Source organism: Falco rusticolus, chromosome 11, assembly GCF_015220075.1.
Source record: "Falco rusticolus isolate bFalRus1 chromosome 11, bFalRus1.pri, whole genome shotgun sequence".
Taxonomy (NCBI): Eukaryota; Metazoa; Chordata; class Aves; order Falconiformes; family Falconidae; genus Falco; species Falco rusticolus.
The window spans coordinates 11,007,816-11,026,648 of NC_051197.1; the positions used below are offsets into that span (position 1 = coordinate 11,007,816).

Sequence of the window (18,833 nt, forward strand, 5' to 3'; positions counted from 1 at the left end):
ACACTTTGCTTGCATTAGTTGGGTTCCTTGGGTCTTGTACATGCTTCCTTAGAAAGCTCTGAAAGCCACATAAAGAAAAAAGATATCTGTGCAGTTTTGCGATTTGCTTTGTAATGGCAAACTGTATTGTAAGAAAGAGTGCAAAGAAGTGTGATTTGGTGATTCCAAGCTGTATGTTCTTCAATGCAAAGAGAAGGCAACCCCGAGTTTAGTATCTGGGATAACTGGAAATCAACATGCACAGGAAGACAGCCTTCCTGAAAACATGGAACCACACTTAAACCATCTGTAGAGTATAACTCAGGTGTGTACGCAGTCCTTCTGTTTGTGTACGACTCTCAGTGACATGAAAAAAACATTCATAAGCAGCAGTACCAAGTTCCAGTTATTATACATAGTACCAAGAAGGCATATTAGAAAACTTTGTTTTTAAATCATTCTTATTGAGCTCAAAGGATGACAGCTGTGTATTTGAAGGATAAAAGAAGAACATGCTTGAGTGTCAATTAATCAATCTGACAAGTACTAAGTTTCATTTTCAAGCTTCCTGAAATGCAGCTACAATGTTTTCACAAGTCTTCATCCCACAGGCAGTACTGAACCCCCCTCACTCTTTAGTGGATGGACCTTTTGCACTTTTGTTTGGTTGGATGAAGAAAAGACAACAAAGCGTCTCAAGTTTGTTGCACAACTGCACACCTAATTCAGTCTTTAGTAAGAGTGCTTCCTATGTGCTGCAATTTGTTTGATTCTAACCATTCTGTACTTCTTCTTCTATCATGAAAGAAACACTGGTCTACGAGCTCTTCCACCACATCCGACGGGAAAAATCAACAGGAATGGCACAACCTACAACCTTTTTTTTTTTTTTTAATCCTGATGTACTAGCAGTTAACATACTAAAGTGATAAATGCACATAGTGTATAAAGAGCTAATTTCCATAAGACAGCTCACAATCACTGCAAGAAGTTAGGGCCAGCAGAATGTGGCCTCATATCAGCAACAAATTTAACTGTTACTGGAAATCTGTCTTGAATGGATGGCTGGATGTTTAGACAACGTGCAGATAATGGAAGCAGCACTCCAGAAGTGTACTGAGATTCAGCTTCTTATTATAACTACTGCTAAGTATTTTTACTATTAACAGAATCAGCTGAGATGCCACACACCTATAACAAGAGTTTCAGAAATACTAACATGACACAGTAAAGGCCAAAAATATCAATCATCCAAATGTCATTCAATTAAGTAGTTAAATAACTTATTATGGCTTTGTACCGTTGAAAATGTTTATGGTGGATTACCTGTCAAAATATGTGGTAAAAAACATTACAGAAAATCTTCCTTTATAGACAGTTCACGAAGACGTGTGTAGACTGAAACTGAATCAGAAATTACATTTCAAAAATTCTTAAAACCCCCCACAGTCCAACCTTAACAGTGCCACCTGCTTCTGGAAATTTTAACAGGTAGATGGAATGTTTTAAAGCATCATCTTCCTTTTACATTCATGAAAATCCAGACCAGTTAAAGGTTTTAGAAAGTATTTTATTGTTAGATTGTTTACTATACTTACAACATGATAAAAATATTTATGATGCAGTTGTAATAGCAAAGGCATGATTCTTTCCTGGCAAGAAAGAGAGCATCATCCTGTTTTCCATGTAAATAATGGACCTCCATTAATGCTAGAGCAACTCCAAATAGCAAAAAAATGACATGCTAGATTTTTTAATTATTGCAGTCTTGAACCCTTTTCCCTCACTGCACTGTAATGTGTATTTGTAAAATTTGAAAATAATTTCTGACAGATTACTAGTTTTAGGGTTCACAGGACCTAAGCTGTAAATTAGATAATACACTATCACAGAAAACACAGCTTGGAGGAAGAGCAAGTAATAAAAGAAAAAAAAACTGTTTTAAAGTCAACAACTTCTTCATCACTTCTTCAACTACTTAAACACAAACCAAACAAGGTCTTCAGATCTTTTTACTGCAGTGAGATATGAGAGCATCAACGTCCTACAGCCTAGAGTGACATCTATCAATACATTTAAAAAATGAGCGCTTTTTCCCCACCTGAAACAGATTTTTCTACTTCCTAGCAAAAAAGTAGAAGTTTTCTGAGTGATCATGGACTCAGCTTCTTCCTCCAATAGAGCTGCATTTTCACCAGGGTTCAAATAGTGCTACATCATTACAAAAAGACACTAATCACAGCACATCATTATTTGATGTGGAAATGAAATTAAGACTCTACGTGCTCTATTTAGCTACTGTAGTTCTTGAGGAACTAGGTCTTGATGGATGACAAAGCTTTTTGGTTTAGTCTCAAACAGTTCACTGACCTGGTGGTCTTCACTGCTTCCTTAGCTTCAGCGACTCAGGTTCCATGAATAAGAATTAAGTAAGAGTAAAAAAACCACTTTTATTTTAAATAGATATCTATCATCATATGTATAATAATCCACTGCATCTCATTTAAGCACCAAAGTTACGTTGGCTTATGGAGCACAACAGGGAGCTCAGGCAATAAAAATAATTTATCAGATAAAAATAAAGAATTGCCTCTTCTAGAGGCTCTAGAACTGCCTTGACAGACAGGACAACATTCACATTCTTTGTGCTGCAAGAAGGCATATCAGCTTGCTCAAGAAGTCAGTCAACTTCTCGGTGTAAACTCAGTAATGCATACCCATTGCTCCAACACAACACACGCTGGAATTACTTGGTTTCCCGAAGCATACAGTCATGAATATATCCACAGTCGGAGTGCTCCGTACATGCCTAATCCTAGCCTTGGACAACAGCCTACTGTTATCCCCTAGCGCTCTGCAACAAATATTAAGTAGCAGCAGCTTTTCCCTTCAAGCTAGTAATTGATTATTACAGAGGCAAGTAGTCCCACACCAAATTCAGCCACTTCTGATAGAAGACTTCTCTTGGCCCCTTCGCCTCTATAAACCTTTTGGACAAGAGATGCAGTGCACTGCTAAAGTCAGATGCAAATCATCAGCAACGTGAACACCTATATAATCATAATCCCTCCACTGCCTGCTCTGCTATTCTAATATGCAAGATATAAACTTAATGTGGCCAATACAAGATATTTACTCTTACTCTTCACTTGTGACAGGAAACTTGAAATCTCACACACGCAAGCTGAATCATCTAAGCTGCTGATGCAATGCCTACCTACTTATTGATTTACACAAATCAATTTAAACAAATTAAGTTTATCCATTAATGTTCTACTTTGAGAGAAGTGATGTTTTTATTATATCAGGCCAGAGAAGTGCCATATGCCCTTCAGTGCAATTTTGCCATTATCTAACACTAGATGAATCTTTTGGCTCAATTCTGTTATTATCTACGAGGCACGCTGCAGAATTGATCACTTGACCCTATGCCCCTCTGCTTGCTTTTAAATGACTCTTTTCTTCAGTCACTTCCCCCCACCACACCCCAACTTCTAAACATTACTGTGAACATACAGGTGAGCTCAGAGTGACATGCTGCCAGCAGCTACCGTTGCTGATCGATCAAAATACAGAAAGGCAAAACTATGGCTAATGAAGGCAGCAAGCAGGAGTAGCTCTGGCACCAGAAAGAATCAGTTTATGGAAGGTAGGGAGACAGACCTACAGGACACTGACAAGTTTGTTCTTTCTGGCTTCTTTTCTTGCATTCTTGGGAAAACTCTGCACTAGGTAAAAAGCTGGCTGCACAGCCGAGCCCAAAGGTGGTGGAGGATGGAGTTACATCCCGCTGGCAGCCGGTCACAAGGGGTGTTCCCCAGGGCTCAGCGCTGGGCCAGGCCTGTTCAGTGTCTTTATCAATGACCTGGGGGGGGATCGAGCGCACCCCCAGTCAGTTTGCGGACAGCACCAGGTTGGGTGGGAGTGTGGATCTGCTGGAGGGCAGGAGGCTCTGCAGAGGGATCTGGGCAGGCTGGACTGATGGGCCGAGGCCAGTGGTGTGAGGGTCTACAGGTCTCAGTGCCGGGTCCTGCGCTGGGGTCCCACCAGCCCCACCAGCGCTACGGGCTGGAACTGCCCGGTGGGAAAGGGCCTGGGGGGGCTGGTGGGCAGCCGCTGAACAGGAGCCAGCGGTGTGCCCAGGTGGCCAACAGCACCCTGGCTGGTATCCAAACCAGTGTGGCCAGCAGGACCAGGGCCGTGATTGTCCCCCTGCTGCACCTCGAATCCCGTGTCTGGGTTTGGGCCCCTCACTACAAGAGGGACTGGAGGTGCTGGAGCGTGTCCAGGGACGGGCAGCGGGGCTGGTGAAGGGTCTGGAGCACAAGTCTTGTGAGGAGCAGCTGAGGGCTTTTTTGGCCTGGGGAAAAGGAGGCTGAGGGGAGACCTTATCACTCTCTACAGCCCCCTGAAAGGAAGGAAGCTGTAGCCAGGTGGATGTCGGGCTTTTCTCCCAGGTAACAAGCAATAGAACAAGAGGAAACAGCCCCAAATTGCACCAGGGGAGGCTTACGCTGGCTATTAGGAAAAATTTCTTTACTGAATGGTCAGTCAAGCATTGGAACAGGCTGCCCAAGGAAGCAGTGGAATCACTATCCCTGGAAGTGTTTAAAAAACGTATAGGTGTGGTGCTATGGACATGGTTTAGTTGGACTTTACGATCTTAGAGGTTTTTCCAAACTAACCGATTCTATGAAAAGGACAGAGGAGAAAACAGACACAGAACCATATATGTCATAGGGAACAGCTCCTTCCACAGCTATGCTCTGGCTTTTTCACTGCCTTTATTTCTGCACAGAGAAGGGGATAAACGTAAGAAATTAAACTCTGAGGATGAGTAAGAATGCCGGGAAGCTAACCATACACTCTGGACTCTGGTTCACCATATTAGAAGCTTTACAGGCTAGAATCTTCTTATTAGAAAAACCACCCACTTCTTTTTTGTTCTCTCCCTGTCATGAGAAAAAGAGCTAGATAGCAACAAAGAAAGAGATGAGAAAAGGAAGTCGGAGGTCTACAAACAGTAACCGAGTTCTTTTAATGGTAAGTCACATCAACAGCTCATAATTTAGGAGTCTTTACCAATGTCTTCCTTAAGACTTTCTTTAGTTCCCTTAACGAAACGAGCACGGGACAGAACTGCCCTAATATCAGCCCTAAACAGCAACAATATCCCAAAACAGGTAACTAGAACTATTTATGTGAACAGACGGTTCCTGATCTTCTAGAAGTCAGTAGCACTCCGTCCCTCTTTCAATAAGAGGGAGCAACGATACTTACAAAACACGTTTGGTTATGTTTAATTTATATCTGCTTTTACAGAATCTGTAACATGAATAATAAAAATTATACTTTATTGCATTGCTAGCGATACATCCATTTGGTTCTGCTTATTTGCTTGAATTTTGGAAGTAAGCTTCCATCTTCTTCTGATTCAGTTTCATCCCAGCTTGTAGGTTTTGATATGAAGTTAGAAGAAACAGCTTTGAGTGTTGTGAGCTGTTAACCATAGGGTCCATGGCTGGGGGAGCAGAACAGGAGCTGCAACAGAGCTCTGATCAGCAGCCTGAGAGACAGAGGTGTACAGAAAGCTCAGAAGCAAGGTGTCAGCTGAACTCCAAAAGCTTGCTTCTTCACCTATCAAACAAAAGGGAAGACTCATAGTAGAAATAACCAAACACCAAACTGTTATGCAGTCTACATACAGGGCTCATCGCAATAGAGGTACTGCCTTTAATAGCACTGACGGCGACTAGAGGAAAAAGAAAACACAAGAGGTAACACTTACTATATTTGAAGGATAGAAGTTCTGATCAGGAAAAAAATAAAAGATCTCTTGAATTTCCAGGCTTGCCACGCAGCAAGGAAAGCATGGTAACAGCTTCTTTGCAGCTGTGAAGGCAAAATAAATCTGACTAGCACTCTGGGGTTTGGACAGTTTCTCCCTGCTGGTCACTGACTGCTTTCCAAAAAAGCGAACAGGGTGAGAAGTCAGTGGAAAAGATCCTTTGCCATTTCTTGCCAAAAAAAACCCCCAATCAAATACAACCAACAACGTGAAAGGGGGGATAAACTTTCTAACCTAATGTTTGGAAGTAGTCTTGGACAGATTTGCACGATGTCCTGAATACAGGGAGTAGAAATATCCACACAAGCATAATGTTACAAAACCCTCTGTCGTATGACACACCCAACTGTGGTAATGCAATCCCTGAAATTGTAAAAAGACAAGTATTAAACAGTAGTGGAGAAATAACCTTGTCTGTGAACACACTACTGCAGGCTGCTGCCAGAATACTACATCTTTTTGGTGCACACAGTCCAAGAACTATTGGGGGGAAAGCGCAAGCGCTAGAAGCAAAAGAACTCAGTGTCTCTGTTCCAACTGAAGTTAGATTTTACATTTCAAATACTTATACATGGAAAAGATACCAGATAGTAGAAAACTTTTACTGTCTGTGCTAGCATAGGCATATTCCACAGCTGAAAGTTGGACATTAGACAAAACAAGCCTTGAAGTAAGATGCGGTTTAGTTTCCTAACTGCAGGAATAATTAAACATTGGCAGAGCTTTCCGAAGAGGTGACAGACATGCCATGATCTAAGGCTAGGATAAGATCAATTTCTCAGAGAAATGTTTTGATTTATCTTTCAGGAAAGCTCCTGCACATGCGGGGAAATTATACTGGATAATCACAGTAATCCGTTTTGGCTTTGGCACGTACAGATCTACAAAGTTTCAGACACGCGGAGAGAAAGGAGTACTGCTACTCTCAGAAAGTTTGCAGCACTACAGTTCCAAATGTCCCTAATAGCTAAATGACTTGATTGTCAGTCAGTTACCTTACTAGCTCAGAAAATACTTTCTATCCAATGCAGAAATGACAAAATGTACTGCCTGGGGAACACGCAAGACCTCCCTTCTTCAGGCACCTCAAAATTTACACCTGGAGATAGTCTACTGCACTGACTGCCCTACAGAAAGGGCTCCCCCAGCACAAAACTAACCTGGACTAAGGAGGTTTTTCATTCTTCTCTGTTACATATGCAGCTTGCCTGTTGGCTTCAGCTGAACATTTCCCATACAACAAACATACATGCAGCAGGGGAGCCTCCAGGTTTAGCAATATTTCAGTCCAACTCTGCAGCAGCCAAGTTAAAATTACATGAGACAAAGGGTGCATCTAATCCAAAATCCTGCCTCTGCAACTTGCAAGTCCCTCTACCAGCCCCTCAAACCGCTTGCTGAGATTCTGCTACTGTTGTCCCTTTCATCTCTTTCTCACAAAGCCATGGAACCTGCTCATAAATCCCCTCCTAGCCCTGGTCATCCATAGCAAGAGGAGAGAGAAGCTTGACAGAAACGAAGGTAAAATGGTGACAAGCATGGGATCTGTTTCTGTTCCCTCACCCTGTCATATCTCCCAGCAAAGTACCACTGGGCAGCACCCACCAGTTCCCTAAATGCCTTTAGAGCAAAGAACACTGTTCAGGGATACTTGGTGCCCTCTATTTTTACTTTTTTGAGCTTCAACCTCCAACCCCCTAGACCTGCCACAAAACTTCAGCTTTCCTCGCATCTGTTTACTACCCCCTCTGCTTTCAGAGGAAGACAGGATTTAGATTTGTTAGGGACAGGCTAACACCCAACTCCTTATGGAAAAAAAAAAAATTATAAAACCAGCAACACATTCTCTATGGACAAGTAAAGGGAAGTATCATGAATTTGCCACATTCTAATGTTCACCTAGATTATAGTTAATTTCAGCTGTCTTCCTTAGGTGGATGCAGTCTGCCTGTTTCATAACCTTCACTAGATACCTCCTCCTCCAAATCCTTTTTGAATCCATTACACCCCTTGGCAAAAAAAAAAAAATCGTACATGAGTTACTTTCTGCATGAAGATCTGCCTCTTTTTAAGCCTGACTCCTAGCTTAATACCAAAGGAAACAGCCTGCTGCTGTTCGCTATCTACCCGCCACACACCAGCTACGGTCTTGTATACTTCCATCACAAGCCCCTTAAGTCATATCTTCCAGACACTGAAGAATCCTTTATGTGAGAATTCTGACATCTACTTGAAGTGGAAAATGCTAATTAAAACCCAACAAACATGGGAAAGATCCATGTGAAATCTTTCACAATAAATACAATGTCTCAGACTGACTGTGTATGCATGATATGAAAACAATCTAATCCTTATAATATACCTCTGGATGAGGGTGACTGTCATTCATAAGCAATGACAACTTTCACCCCAACTTTCCATTTTTCTCCTTCAGTGCGGGCAGCAAACATACGATGATTAAGCAGATACTTTATGGAAATGCAAGTGGGTTGTGTTTGACAAAGACACCCTCACCCAATGAAACTGAACTGTCACAGGATAATAAGGACAATTCAACTATGAATTAATGATTAACAGATAGGAAATAAGAAGTTGAAGCAATTGGCCCTCTACCCAAAAAAGAAGAATCACCAGCAGAGTCCCACAAGGATCTGTTCTGGGATCAACACCTTCAACAATTTTAAAAAAATCTAGCAAAGAAGCTTAACATTTACATGACAGAGTTTGCTGACATGCTTAAAGTTACTCAAGGTTGTAAAAGCAATGGCCAAAGATCTGAAGATGACTACCTTAATCTTACTGTTTAAAGTGGGCTGTAAAATAGCAGGTAAGTTTAAATGTAGAGAAATGTGAAGTGATGCACAGCGTAAAAAAAACATCCTAAACTTATACACACAATGACAAATTCTCAACTAGCTATTACCACTTCAAAGAGTGACTGTGGAGTTATAATAGACATCTCCATGCAAGTACCAACTCAATGTCGTAAAGATAGTCAAGAAAAGGCAGGTAGAAGATTGAAGATGCTCTGTATAAGTTTACACGCTGAAATACTGCAGCCAGTCCTGCTTACCGTTCCCCAACCCTGTTCCTCTGGTTCCTGCATCGCTACCTCCAACTGGGAAAACACCTGCAAAAGGTGCAAAGAAAACAGCAAGGACAATGAAAAGGATAAGAGTCACCTCTTTCTAAAACACCTCTGGAAAAGTTACAAGCAAGGGATGGTAAATAAAAAGAAAAAGTTACCAACTCATAAGACACACAGAATAACACGGATTCTCTTTTTCAGTGCCTCATCCAATACAAAAATTAACAAACAAGGCATGAAACAAGCAGGTAGAAAGTTTAAAAACAAACAAGAAGTAGTGTTTTTTTCACCAACACTCAGCCACAGGATGTTGTGGAAGCTACAAGCACACATGGCTACAAATACCGATTTGGACAAATTCACAGAAGAAAAAACCCACTGGGGGCACTAAAAACAAATATCACCTCTAGTTCCGGAAACCTGCAAGCCACAAATTACTGGAGGCTGGGAGAGGTATTTCCTCCATATACACTATGCTCTTCTCCAAGCATCTGCTTTTGGCAGCTCAGAGACGCGGGATACTGGGCTGGAGGGATCTTTAATGTGACCAAGTACAGTCTTATTTATGTTCTTCTGTAACTCATAAAAAAAGTGAAAACATTAATCATATCTATGTGTCAGAACTATAAGCACAGCATGCTAATCTTGTTAAAGGACTGGATTTTCAAAGGCCTAAAGGTCAGTACAGTATTAACTACTACAGTCACAGCTTGGTAAGTATTTTTTCTAACATTAGAGTAGCTTAGTCTCCCCCAACCACAAACTTGCCTAACTGTATGGCAAACAAACTGTGAAATCTGAATTTAATTCAGAATGGTTCCCCACAGCTGTGCACACTGTTGCATTGATACAGCTGAAGGCATACTACAAGCTTGGAAACAACAGGGCTACTTAAATCATAAGTGGCCCTAAATATCTGTCAGGCTACAAGCTGCATTAGTGGAAATGGAGTATCACACTGTCTTTTGCATCTCAGTCGGCCCTTTTCAGCACATCCACACTACCAACTCCTGATGTTCAAAGAAATACTGGATTATCAAAAATAAAGACAGAAATGTTGTAAACAGACTTATTGTCCTGTTTATTAAATTTGTCCAACATATCTATTTATTTCCAGTTGCTTACCGCATTTACAAAACTCCCACCACTTCAAATGGAAGACTAAAGGGGAGAGCTGATGAAAGATTCTCCTTTGATGTTTGCAGGGCCTCTCTCACAGGTTGAGTAGAAGCTTTCTTAACTTTAGCTGCCACACTCCTCAAAGACTCCATCACACTGAATACTTGCCAGCACATACTGTATCCTACAATTCACATCAGGTCTTAGAGCACTCAAGCTAAAAATGAACTGGCAGTGTCTCCCATTAAAAAGCCTTATGCGTCACGAAAACTGGTATTTCTGAATTCGCAGCCTTTCCGGTTTTCCAATGTTTGAAGATTCCCGAGTGTTCAATACATTATATGGTATGCAGCACACTCCGTGTGCACGATTTTACTTGTAAAAAGTTTAGTTCACAACTACCAAGAATGGAAAGACAATCCTCCAATTTCCATGTCAAAATCATATACAATATATCAAAACGGTACAAACACCTTGACATTGCATTTGATGGTTCTACTGACCACTATTTTAACTGACAGTTCAGAAGAAACTAAGTCAGCTCTTCTGCTTTCAGATTTTTTTTTTCCTGAATAAGAATATCAATGTTTTTTAATTGTTTCAGGAAGTGAAAAGCAACAAAAGTAGCAGTAGCTCTTAACCACCTGGCTTAACAAGGCACTGGAAAATAAAATTAAAAAAATAAAAGAACAGAGCTCTCTTCTTCCAGGGCCCAGTCTAAGAAATCTATATTCAAGAGATATCCACTAGCAAAGCCAAAATGCAAGTCTCCTATAACTGACAGCAATGTAATGCAGCTATTCTAGAAAAAGCTAAGAAATTACATTAAAAAAACGCTTGTGCATCTGCAGCAACAATGTAAACTTAAAACGCCTTTTTGACAAGAAAAGTCAAAGAACCTAGCTTTTCACTTTGCTCCTAAAAACAGCAAAACAAAGCAATGAATTACTGCATCCTGTGTCTTCGTAATTGTGATACTTTTGTCTTCTCTTCAGAGGAAAAAAAAAAAAAGCATTAGTTGCCAGCTACATTTTTAAACCGCTAAGTCTCATGCCCCATTCTTCTCTCTTGTAGAACTAGGAATACCAAAAGCACTGAAACAAAGTTTAAGGTCTCCTGGGTCTCTCATTCCTGTAACCATAAGAAGCAATCAGTAAGTAGATCCTTCCTTCGTGGGGGTGAAAGACGTAAAGGTGGACATACTGAACTTACGCACTCTAGCTTTTAGCAAGCCTCTGCATTTCCAAAGATCCGCAAAGGTACGTTTCCTAAATAAACCATTCCTTGCATTAGGAATTAAGACCTAAAAAATGCTGGAAAACGCATGGTAATTAGCGTCACAACCAGGAGTCACCCACGGAAGGTTACCAGCCAGAAGTATTCTGCAATTATCAATAGACCAGCGAGCACGTAACGCAGCCCAGATTTCGGGGCGCCCTCCCTGGCCTCTTCGCCGGCACGCAGGCAGCACTCGTGGCACCACGACCCCCGCACCCCTCGCCCAGCACCGCCACGCCGCCGCTCCGCTCCCGAGCGCCCAGCCCCCGCGCCCCGCTGCGGGCGGCGCCCACCTGAGGCAGCACGTGTAACGTGCGAGGATGCTCGGCGGCCGCAGCCCCCCGCCCGGCGCGGCGCGGCACCTCACCCCCCCGCCCCGCGGCCGCCGCAGGCCCCGCCCGGCCCGCCGCTCCCCTGCCCCGCGACTGCGGCAGCCGCCGCCCGGCCGGGCGCGGAGGACGGCAGCGCCGGGCACCCCCTCGCCAGGCGGGCCGCGCGTCGCCATGCCAACGGCCGCCGCCGGCCCCCCGGCCCCGCGCCCCGGCTTTACCCGCTCCGGCGCCTCCCGGCCGGGCGCCCCCGCGGCCCTGGCGTCCTCCGGCTCCTTCCTGCCGCCGCCCCCCAGCAGGGTGGCTCTCCGCTCCGCCGCGCTGGCGGCCACCGCCCGCCCGGGCTCCCTCCGCGGCGGCGGCGGCGGCGCCGCTTTGTCCCCCCGGGAGCGGCCCTTCCTCATCGCGGCGGCTTCTCCTCAGCGGCAGCTGCGGCACGGCTGGGGCCCCCGCGGCGCGGAGCCGGCCATGGCCGGCGGGAGTCACGGAGAGCCGGGGCGGCGCCGCCGCCACCGTCGCCGCCACCACCTGCGCGCGGGGCGGAGGGACATGCCCGCCCGCCGCCACCGCTCCCGCCGCCCGCCTGTCAGGGAGCGCGGCCGCAGCGGCTGCCGCGGTGCCGCCCCCCCTCTTCCCTCCCCCACCTTAGCGCGCGCGCGCGCGCCCGCCCGCCGGCCGCCGCCTATCGCGAGAGCATCGGCCGCGCGGCGGGGAAGAGGCGCGAGACTTGGGGGGGGGGGTGGGCGGGCGAAGGTAGCGCGTGAGGCTTGTCACGAGGGGCGGGCGGGAGGTGTGAGGCGGGAAAGGGCGCGAGGCACCCTGGGACAGCAGCGGCGGCCGCACCGCCGGGGCGACAAACCGTGGCGGGGCGCGGCCCCCGGTGGGGCTGCCGGGCTGCAGCGGCACCGCTCCCAGGCCGGGCGGCAGGAGCAGGGCCGCCTCGCCGCGGTGGCGGGAGGAGGCGCCGCGGCGCGCGGTGCAGCAGTGCCTCCCGCGGCCGAGGGCACAGCTTCCGACCCCGCTGCCACGGCCCGCCATCAGCTCAGGGGTCCGGCAGCAACCGGCAACAAACAGCCCCTGAAAACCTACGGGGAGTGGGACCCTTCCCAGCAGGCGGTAGCACCCGGGGAGCCCCAAGAGGCCTGCCAGGCCCGCCAGCTCCTGGGCGAGAGGCGGCAGGAGAGGAGCCATGCCCCAGCTCTCCGGGCAGCCCCCGGCCCCCTGTGGAACACCCACCAGCCACGCAGCGGGGAAGCATTTACCAGCAGGGCCATCGAGCGTCTCGGCCCGCTGCTTCATGGCGCAGATTAAGATGTAGTTCGCCGTCTTGGTGGAAAAGACAAACCTACAGAGATTCATTACCTCAAGGAGCAATCAGAGCATATATCATCATCTTGGTTTCATCTCAGTAATTCACAACCTCTCGGCATTTTTGTCTTTGCAAATTATTTCCCGAGGGTATAAGTTACCAGTTTCTGCATTCGTTCTTCACAAAAGCAGCTTCAAAGTTGTCTTTGTTTCCCTGCTGTTACGTAGTTGGGAACCTTGCTACTGTTGCAGAAAAAACAATTCCTTTTCCCTTTTTACCTAGCTGGAAGGGCTTACACATCTTCAACCAGGAAATCTGATTTTATATATTTTTTTAATTCATCGTGTGCAAATGTAGACAACAAAAACATACTTTCAGCATATTTATTGAAGAGGATGAGTAGGAGCATTTTCAAGTACTTAAAATACTTAAATTCTTGCTGAAAACTATTTCAGGATGCTGGATTAGTCACAGAAATCTTTTTCCATTGTAATTGTATATGATAGAGATGGACAACCATGTGGAATTTCCCAGCTGGGAATCCTACCCTAACTAAATGTAAATAATGCAAATTTATGGAATTTTGGCATCCATGATGATGTGATTCTATTAGGATGGCACAGTGCCTCATCATAATTTGGCTGAATCTCTGCTTTGTTGCAACATAGATACCAATTAGTTACTTGCTGGTTATGGCCTGTGGGCCACCTCGTGCTGGCTCACACCTGTTCGCTGCGTGTGCCAGAAAAGAATTCATGAATACGGGAAGAAAAGTCACAATGGGAATTTGAATAACACTACCTGCCTTTGAAACACATTGAAAACAAATCTTCATTTGTTAGCTTTAGATAGAATTGCAAATAATTGCTTCTGGTTCAGTACTTTACTCAAAACAGTTTTAAAATCTTTTTGATCACTCCAAATCAAAAAGCTGTTTTGACAGTTAATAGGACGTTTGACTTGTGGAAAGGTTGTATTTGGTTGCTTCTGGATTATTTCCTTCTCTGTTTAATCCTTGGTTTGTATTTTGGACTTGGGATGCCTTTCCAATATTTTTGAAACAAAAGAACTGGGAGGTTTCATGTTGAAGGAACAGGAAAAATACTCCTCATTTTACTGATTATCCCATATTTTTCCATTTAAACTCGTCACTGAATATGACCTGAATCTGCAGACCAATTTGAGTGACCTGATTTTTCTTTTCCATATAAGCTAGTTTTCTGAACTTTTTTTTTTTTTCAGTTTTAAATAAAAGTGAACAAATCATGACAGGCTTGGCAGGGAAAAGGGGTATGAGGCAGAGCGTGGTGCAATGCCATGCCTATGCTCGTGGTGTTTGTCTCCAGAAATATTCTGTCACATCCAAAAAAGATACAAGAGTAATTAATAAAGGCTTATAAAGGGGCTGATTCTTTTATTATCCAGACTGACTAACACAGAGCAAAAGCAGGGGACCACAGAGAGCCTGTGTAGCTCAGTGGCTGATATTCAGCTAATACTCAGTTTAATTCTGTTTGTCTTTGCGGTTTCAGATACTTCCTTTCCCTGGCTTCCACCTTCCATCTTCTCAATATAAAGGTCTCAGCATGCCCTTCTGATTCAGAAGGTAGCTGGAACGATGCCATCCAGGATGAGTTCCCTTCTATTCTTCTCTAGCTGGTTTAAAGGGACCTTGGTAAGGCAGAATGAAGAGTCTAGTCCAGCTTATTCCATAACATTTTCTGAAATTACATAAATCCATCTGCAGCACTTTTATGACTGCTGAGCACACCGCTACAGCAATAATTCCTGGATCTGGACTAGAGATATACAGCTTGAAGCAGTGAGGTTAAAACCTCTTTATTCCAAACAGAATAGAAAATGCTAAATAGTAATGTTATTAGGATGCTGCTAAGCAAGAGAATTTCCTCTATAAAATGAAATTTTTAAGTAATCATCTGAATTCCTATGAAATTCAAACATTTAGCAAAACCAGTGCGGTACAAAACCCAGCTGATCACCTATTTTCACTGTTTCCAAGGCAGAACTGCATCACTAATGCCATCAAACAAGTATATCACTAAGGCTTCTCATCCGTCATTCTGCTCACGCTATGCACATAATCTTCACTCTCGGTATTTCTGCTCTGTATGAGACAGAGGAAATGGCTTTAGTTGTTCTGCATGTTAAAGTGTCACGCACCTTCTGTTAGTGACCCAATTCTAATGGTATTCACAGAGAAGTTTTGGTCTTTATGCTGGAATACTAATGTTTGGCAATTGGCAATATGCAGTCAGCCCGGAAGATGGCACAGTACTTGGGGATGTTGTACTAGTACCTGCATCAAATGCCAGTAATGACAAGTAATTATACAGGCTGCACGTCATCACCATGACTCCTAGCTATTTCCCTAGCTTCACATTTGTGACAGCATTCTTTTGTGAAGATTCACACAGAAAAAAACCCAGTGCAATATGACTAAAGGATACCAGTTATGAGCAAAATGAAAAATAAGGGTAAAAAAGTTACATGAACTGCAGGAAGAGTGATATTTGCTAAGAAAAGCTTTGACTAAGACTAATCAATTACTCTTTATAGAATGATGCATCATTTTTGTTCAGCAAAAAGCAAGACACCAATCCTGGCTCTGCCAAGCTAGCCAAGCAATCAATGTATGCTGCCTGCACAGCTGAGAACTGCAGCCACGGGGTACAGCTCACCACCACCACCACCACCCTCCCCAGCGCTCCAGGAAAATGGTAAGAAATACAGGATTTTCCAAAATAATGTAGGAAAGTTAGTAAGTCTGGGACCTTGGCACAATCTAGGTAAAATGTACTTATGACCTGAATCTAGTGAGGTCTGCTATTTGAGAAGTTCTGCATCAGACATTTGTGTAATTAATAAGAATACTCGTAGTTATATAAGGACTTTTTACAGGAAGGATATAAACACTGATGTTTCAAGGCAGAAGCTGATCACTGAGTTAAGGAGGATTAGGAAGAAATCTCTTACAGGCAGGTTATTCCATGGAAGTATATTATATAGTATATTACTCCAGTGCATCTTCACTGAAAACTACTACTATTAGTCAGTCTTAGAGGCAGAATGAAGAAGTAAACCAAGTGACAGCTTGGTCCAGGATGGAAATTACTAGATCTAGATACAACAAAAGTCCAGTCCAAACTGGGTATAATTTGCTTTCCAATAGTTATTTTCCTTCTTTATATGCCATGAAAAAAACCCACATATCCTTGCCTGCAGTGACGCAGCATGTCAAAGTGACAGCTTTGCACTGCTGTAACCTTGTTCTAGAAACCATATTTGCATCTGATGAGGATGTAGAGGATGTAAATATGCACATATGTAACAGGAGTTAAAAGTATGGTTGTGAGGTTTAGGGAGAGCTTAGCACAATAGCTAAGTTAACAGCAGTTCTTGGCCACAAAAGCTCATCAAACACATTATAGCTTTAAGGAGACAGAAGGAGGCCAGGGAATACGCAGCTTTCACTGTCAGCTTGGACTTGATTGTACAGCAGTTGCCACAGTTGAGCTGTTACCCCCAGGTGTTAACAGGGTACAAATTACATATGCATATAAATATGTATATTTGTGTGTATTTCTGAAAGGTCCAGAAAGGGAAGCACATGCAGAACACAGAGATGCTGGCCTAATTGTTGTCATCCTCTCTTTGGGCACCCAAACAAAGATGAGTTTTAGAAAGGCCGGGAGGAGGATTACACATAGTTCTACTGTTACTTATGGAAACGCCTCCCAAATATGAGACAACAAATACAAAAAAGCAAGCCATGGAAATCCAGCAGGTGCACAGTAGAGGCTGGCACTGGGACACTTCAGGAGACTTAACGTGTCTGTGTTAACAGAGAACGGACAGAAAGGGCATAGATAAACTGAGAAGGGAGTTGGAAGTAAAAGCAGGTTTTGATCGACACAACAGAGAGGGGAGCCATTTGAGGGATGCAGAAAGAGAGGTGACAATGTTAAGACAGGTATTGGGAAAAAATATGTTTTCCATTAGTGTTGTGGTCAATTTTCTAACCACAGATTCATCACAGGACAGTGAGTCAAGCTGTCTAGATTGAATATGACATGTACGGGAGTCATTCGTCAGAGGTGTCTGCAGAGACACTACATGGACCTCAACTGTGTCCTCCTTAAAATTCATCCCTGCTGTGAAACTAACAGGAAAAGCTCAGCAATGATTAGTCTGGTGGTTTACAGTCACTGCCTTTTAACATGCTGACCAGTATGATCTCACTGCTACCTTGTGCTTGCATTATTTGTTTTCTTTATAGATCTGTCAGCTCTCAATTTTTATTACAAGGTGTTCAACAATTTAAAAAAAAACAACAGAATGCTAACACAATGGGGCTTAGAAGTTGGCAGTTTTGACTTAAAAGTACTGCCACTCCTACCCTCCCCTACTTGTCTCACTCAATGCGATATACCACCCTTCTCCTCACAGCAACACAGCTCTTCTACAACTGTGCTAGCAACTGAACAAGGAAGTTTATTTGGTTAGAAACACTGGAGGCAGGGGGAAGTGCTGGATTTCTTTTTGCTGGATCAGTTTGCCCATCTGTTTGGGTGCACAACCCCATCTGGGCTGTACCGGCACAGTGGAGGGAATGGGGCAGCACAGGATCGTGGCAGAGAAGGGCACTGTGAGACACGGCCATCCATAACCCAGTATTGGCACCAAGTACTTTAAAACACTACATCACAGCTTTATGCAGGGACATCTAAGCATTACATCTATACAAATAATAAATACCCATAATAAAAGTGGAAAAAAAAGAAATAGTATTCACACCCCCCCAAGAACTTCATCATTCATAAGTGAGTGTAGAAAATTCAGTCAAATATTAATATCTAAATCAGAATTAATCAACTGTGATCTGATTTCTAGAAGGTAGGTCAAACTAGACCCAGATTTTCTTTGTCACTTGCAAGAGCCCACATCACACCACATAGTAGCTATCCAAACCAAAACCCATTCTTTGTAGAAAAAATAACAATAATTGTTAGTGGTTCAAGGAACCTCACAGTAACAGACTAGCAGAATCTGAAAGGCAAATGAAAGACTAGGGCAAAGGAAGATAATTCAGTTATGCTTTCAAGAGGTGCTTTCAACTCAGTAATAAAATAAAATAAGTAGGTTTTTGTCCCCTTTAATTTTGAAAAACCTAACATGGGCCTTAAAATAACATTTTTACAATGATAATTTTGTTGTTTGGGTTATGATTGCTTTTAAAACCTACTATTCATTAAAATATCTGCTTCCCCACCACCACTGACTCACTCTCTTGGTTATGTAAAATTACTGGTGCTTTTGTCATTCCTGTGCCCTGTTGGAGAACTAGCTCAGCAACATTTGTGTATTCAAATAAAGCAAGTAAGCCTTACTTCGTGCCATGATGTATTCCTTACACAGACAAAATAAAAGGAAAAATCCCAGCCCCGCCAAACTGAACAGAAACAAATCACACCTTACATTCAGTAGCGTTAAGATTTGACCTCAGCTTTTTTTCCCCAAAGTCAGGAGTGCCAGACTGAGTCCATCTGGAGAGTCTCCTTTGGCATTCAGCCTGACTTGTGACATGATACATTAGGCAGAAAGACTTGTGAATACAAACTCTTGGTTCTGAAGTCTAACATAATGAAAGTCAAGAATATATACTTAACTGATCATCAAATAATGTGCCCTTGTTGCAACTTTAAACGCAGTTCTGCAAAGGAGCTTCAGGAATGACATTAAATTAGATAACAACCTGTGCTCCTAATTACATTTCTTGTTACAGTTAATGAGAAAAACACTTCCAACTTCTGAGCATGCAGGCTTATGCTGAGATACGAGGAAAAAAGGTTAATTTCATTAGCA

The 18,833-nt window shown here is 43.5% G+C and overlaps 1 protein-coding gene and 2 long non-coding RNA genes across 10 annotated transcripts in view; 1 reads left to right on the plus strand and 2 right to left on the minus strand.

Moving 5' to 3' along the window:
- Positions 1-12,286, minus strand: part of MAST2 (microtubule associated serine/threonine kinase 2) — a 192,301-nt gene extending 180,015 nt beyond the window's left edge. For 3 of the 5 annotated variants that reach the window (XM_037404067.1, XM_037404070.1, XM_037404066.1), the window contains exon 1: positions 11,863-12,286. In XM_037404067.1, the coding sequence (XP_037259964.1) occupies positions 11,863-12,045 (183 nt within the window). In that variant the 5' untranslated portion in view covers positions 12,046-12,286. The remainder of the gene's footprint in view (positions 1-11,862) is intronic. The other 2 variants (XM_037404071.1, XM_037404069.1) reach the window with 1 other exon arrangement.
- LOC119155411 lies at positions 4,999-11,622 on the minus strand. 4 transcript variants are annotated; one of them, XR_005106719.1, is made up of 6 exons: positions 11,606-11,622; positions 9,320-9,488; positions 8,901-8,957; positions 6,062-6,190; positions 5,768-5,871; positions 4,999-5,616 (listed from the first exon to the last, which is right to left on the minus strand). It is a non-coding gene; the product is annotated as an uncharacterized LOC119155411 (long non-coding RNA). The 4 variants fall into 4 exon arrangements; XR_005106720.1 differs by lacking the exon at positions 11,606-11,622 and adding an exon at positions 10,041-11,539 and having other exon boundaries at positions 5,768-5,938; XR_005106718.1 differs by lacking the exon at positions 11,606-11,622 and adding an exon at positions 10,041-11,536.
- Positions 12,287-14,560: 2,274 nt separating the features above from the next.
- Positions 14,561-17,299, plus strand: LOC119155477. The gene is made up of 2 exons (XR_005106732.1): positions 14,561-14,625; positions 15,528-17,299. It is a non-coding gene; the product is annotated as an uncharacterized LOC119155477 (long non-coding RNA).
- The last annotated feature ends 1,534 nt before the right edge of the window (positions 17,300-18,833 follow it).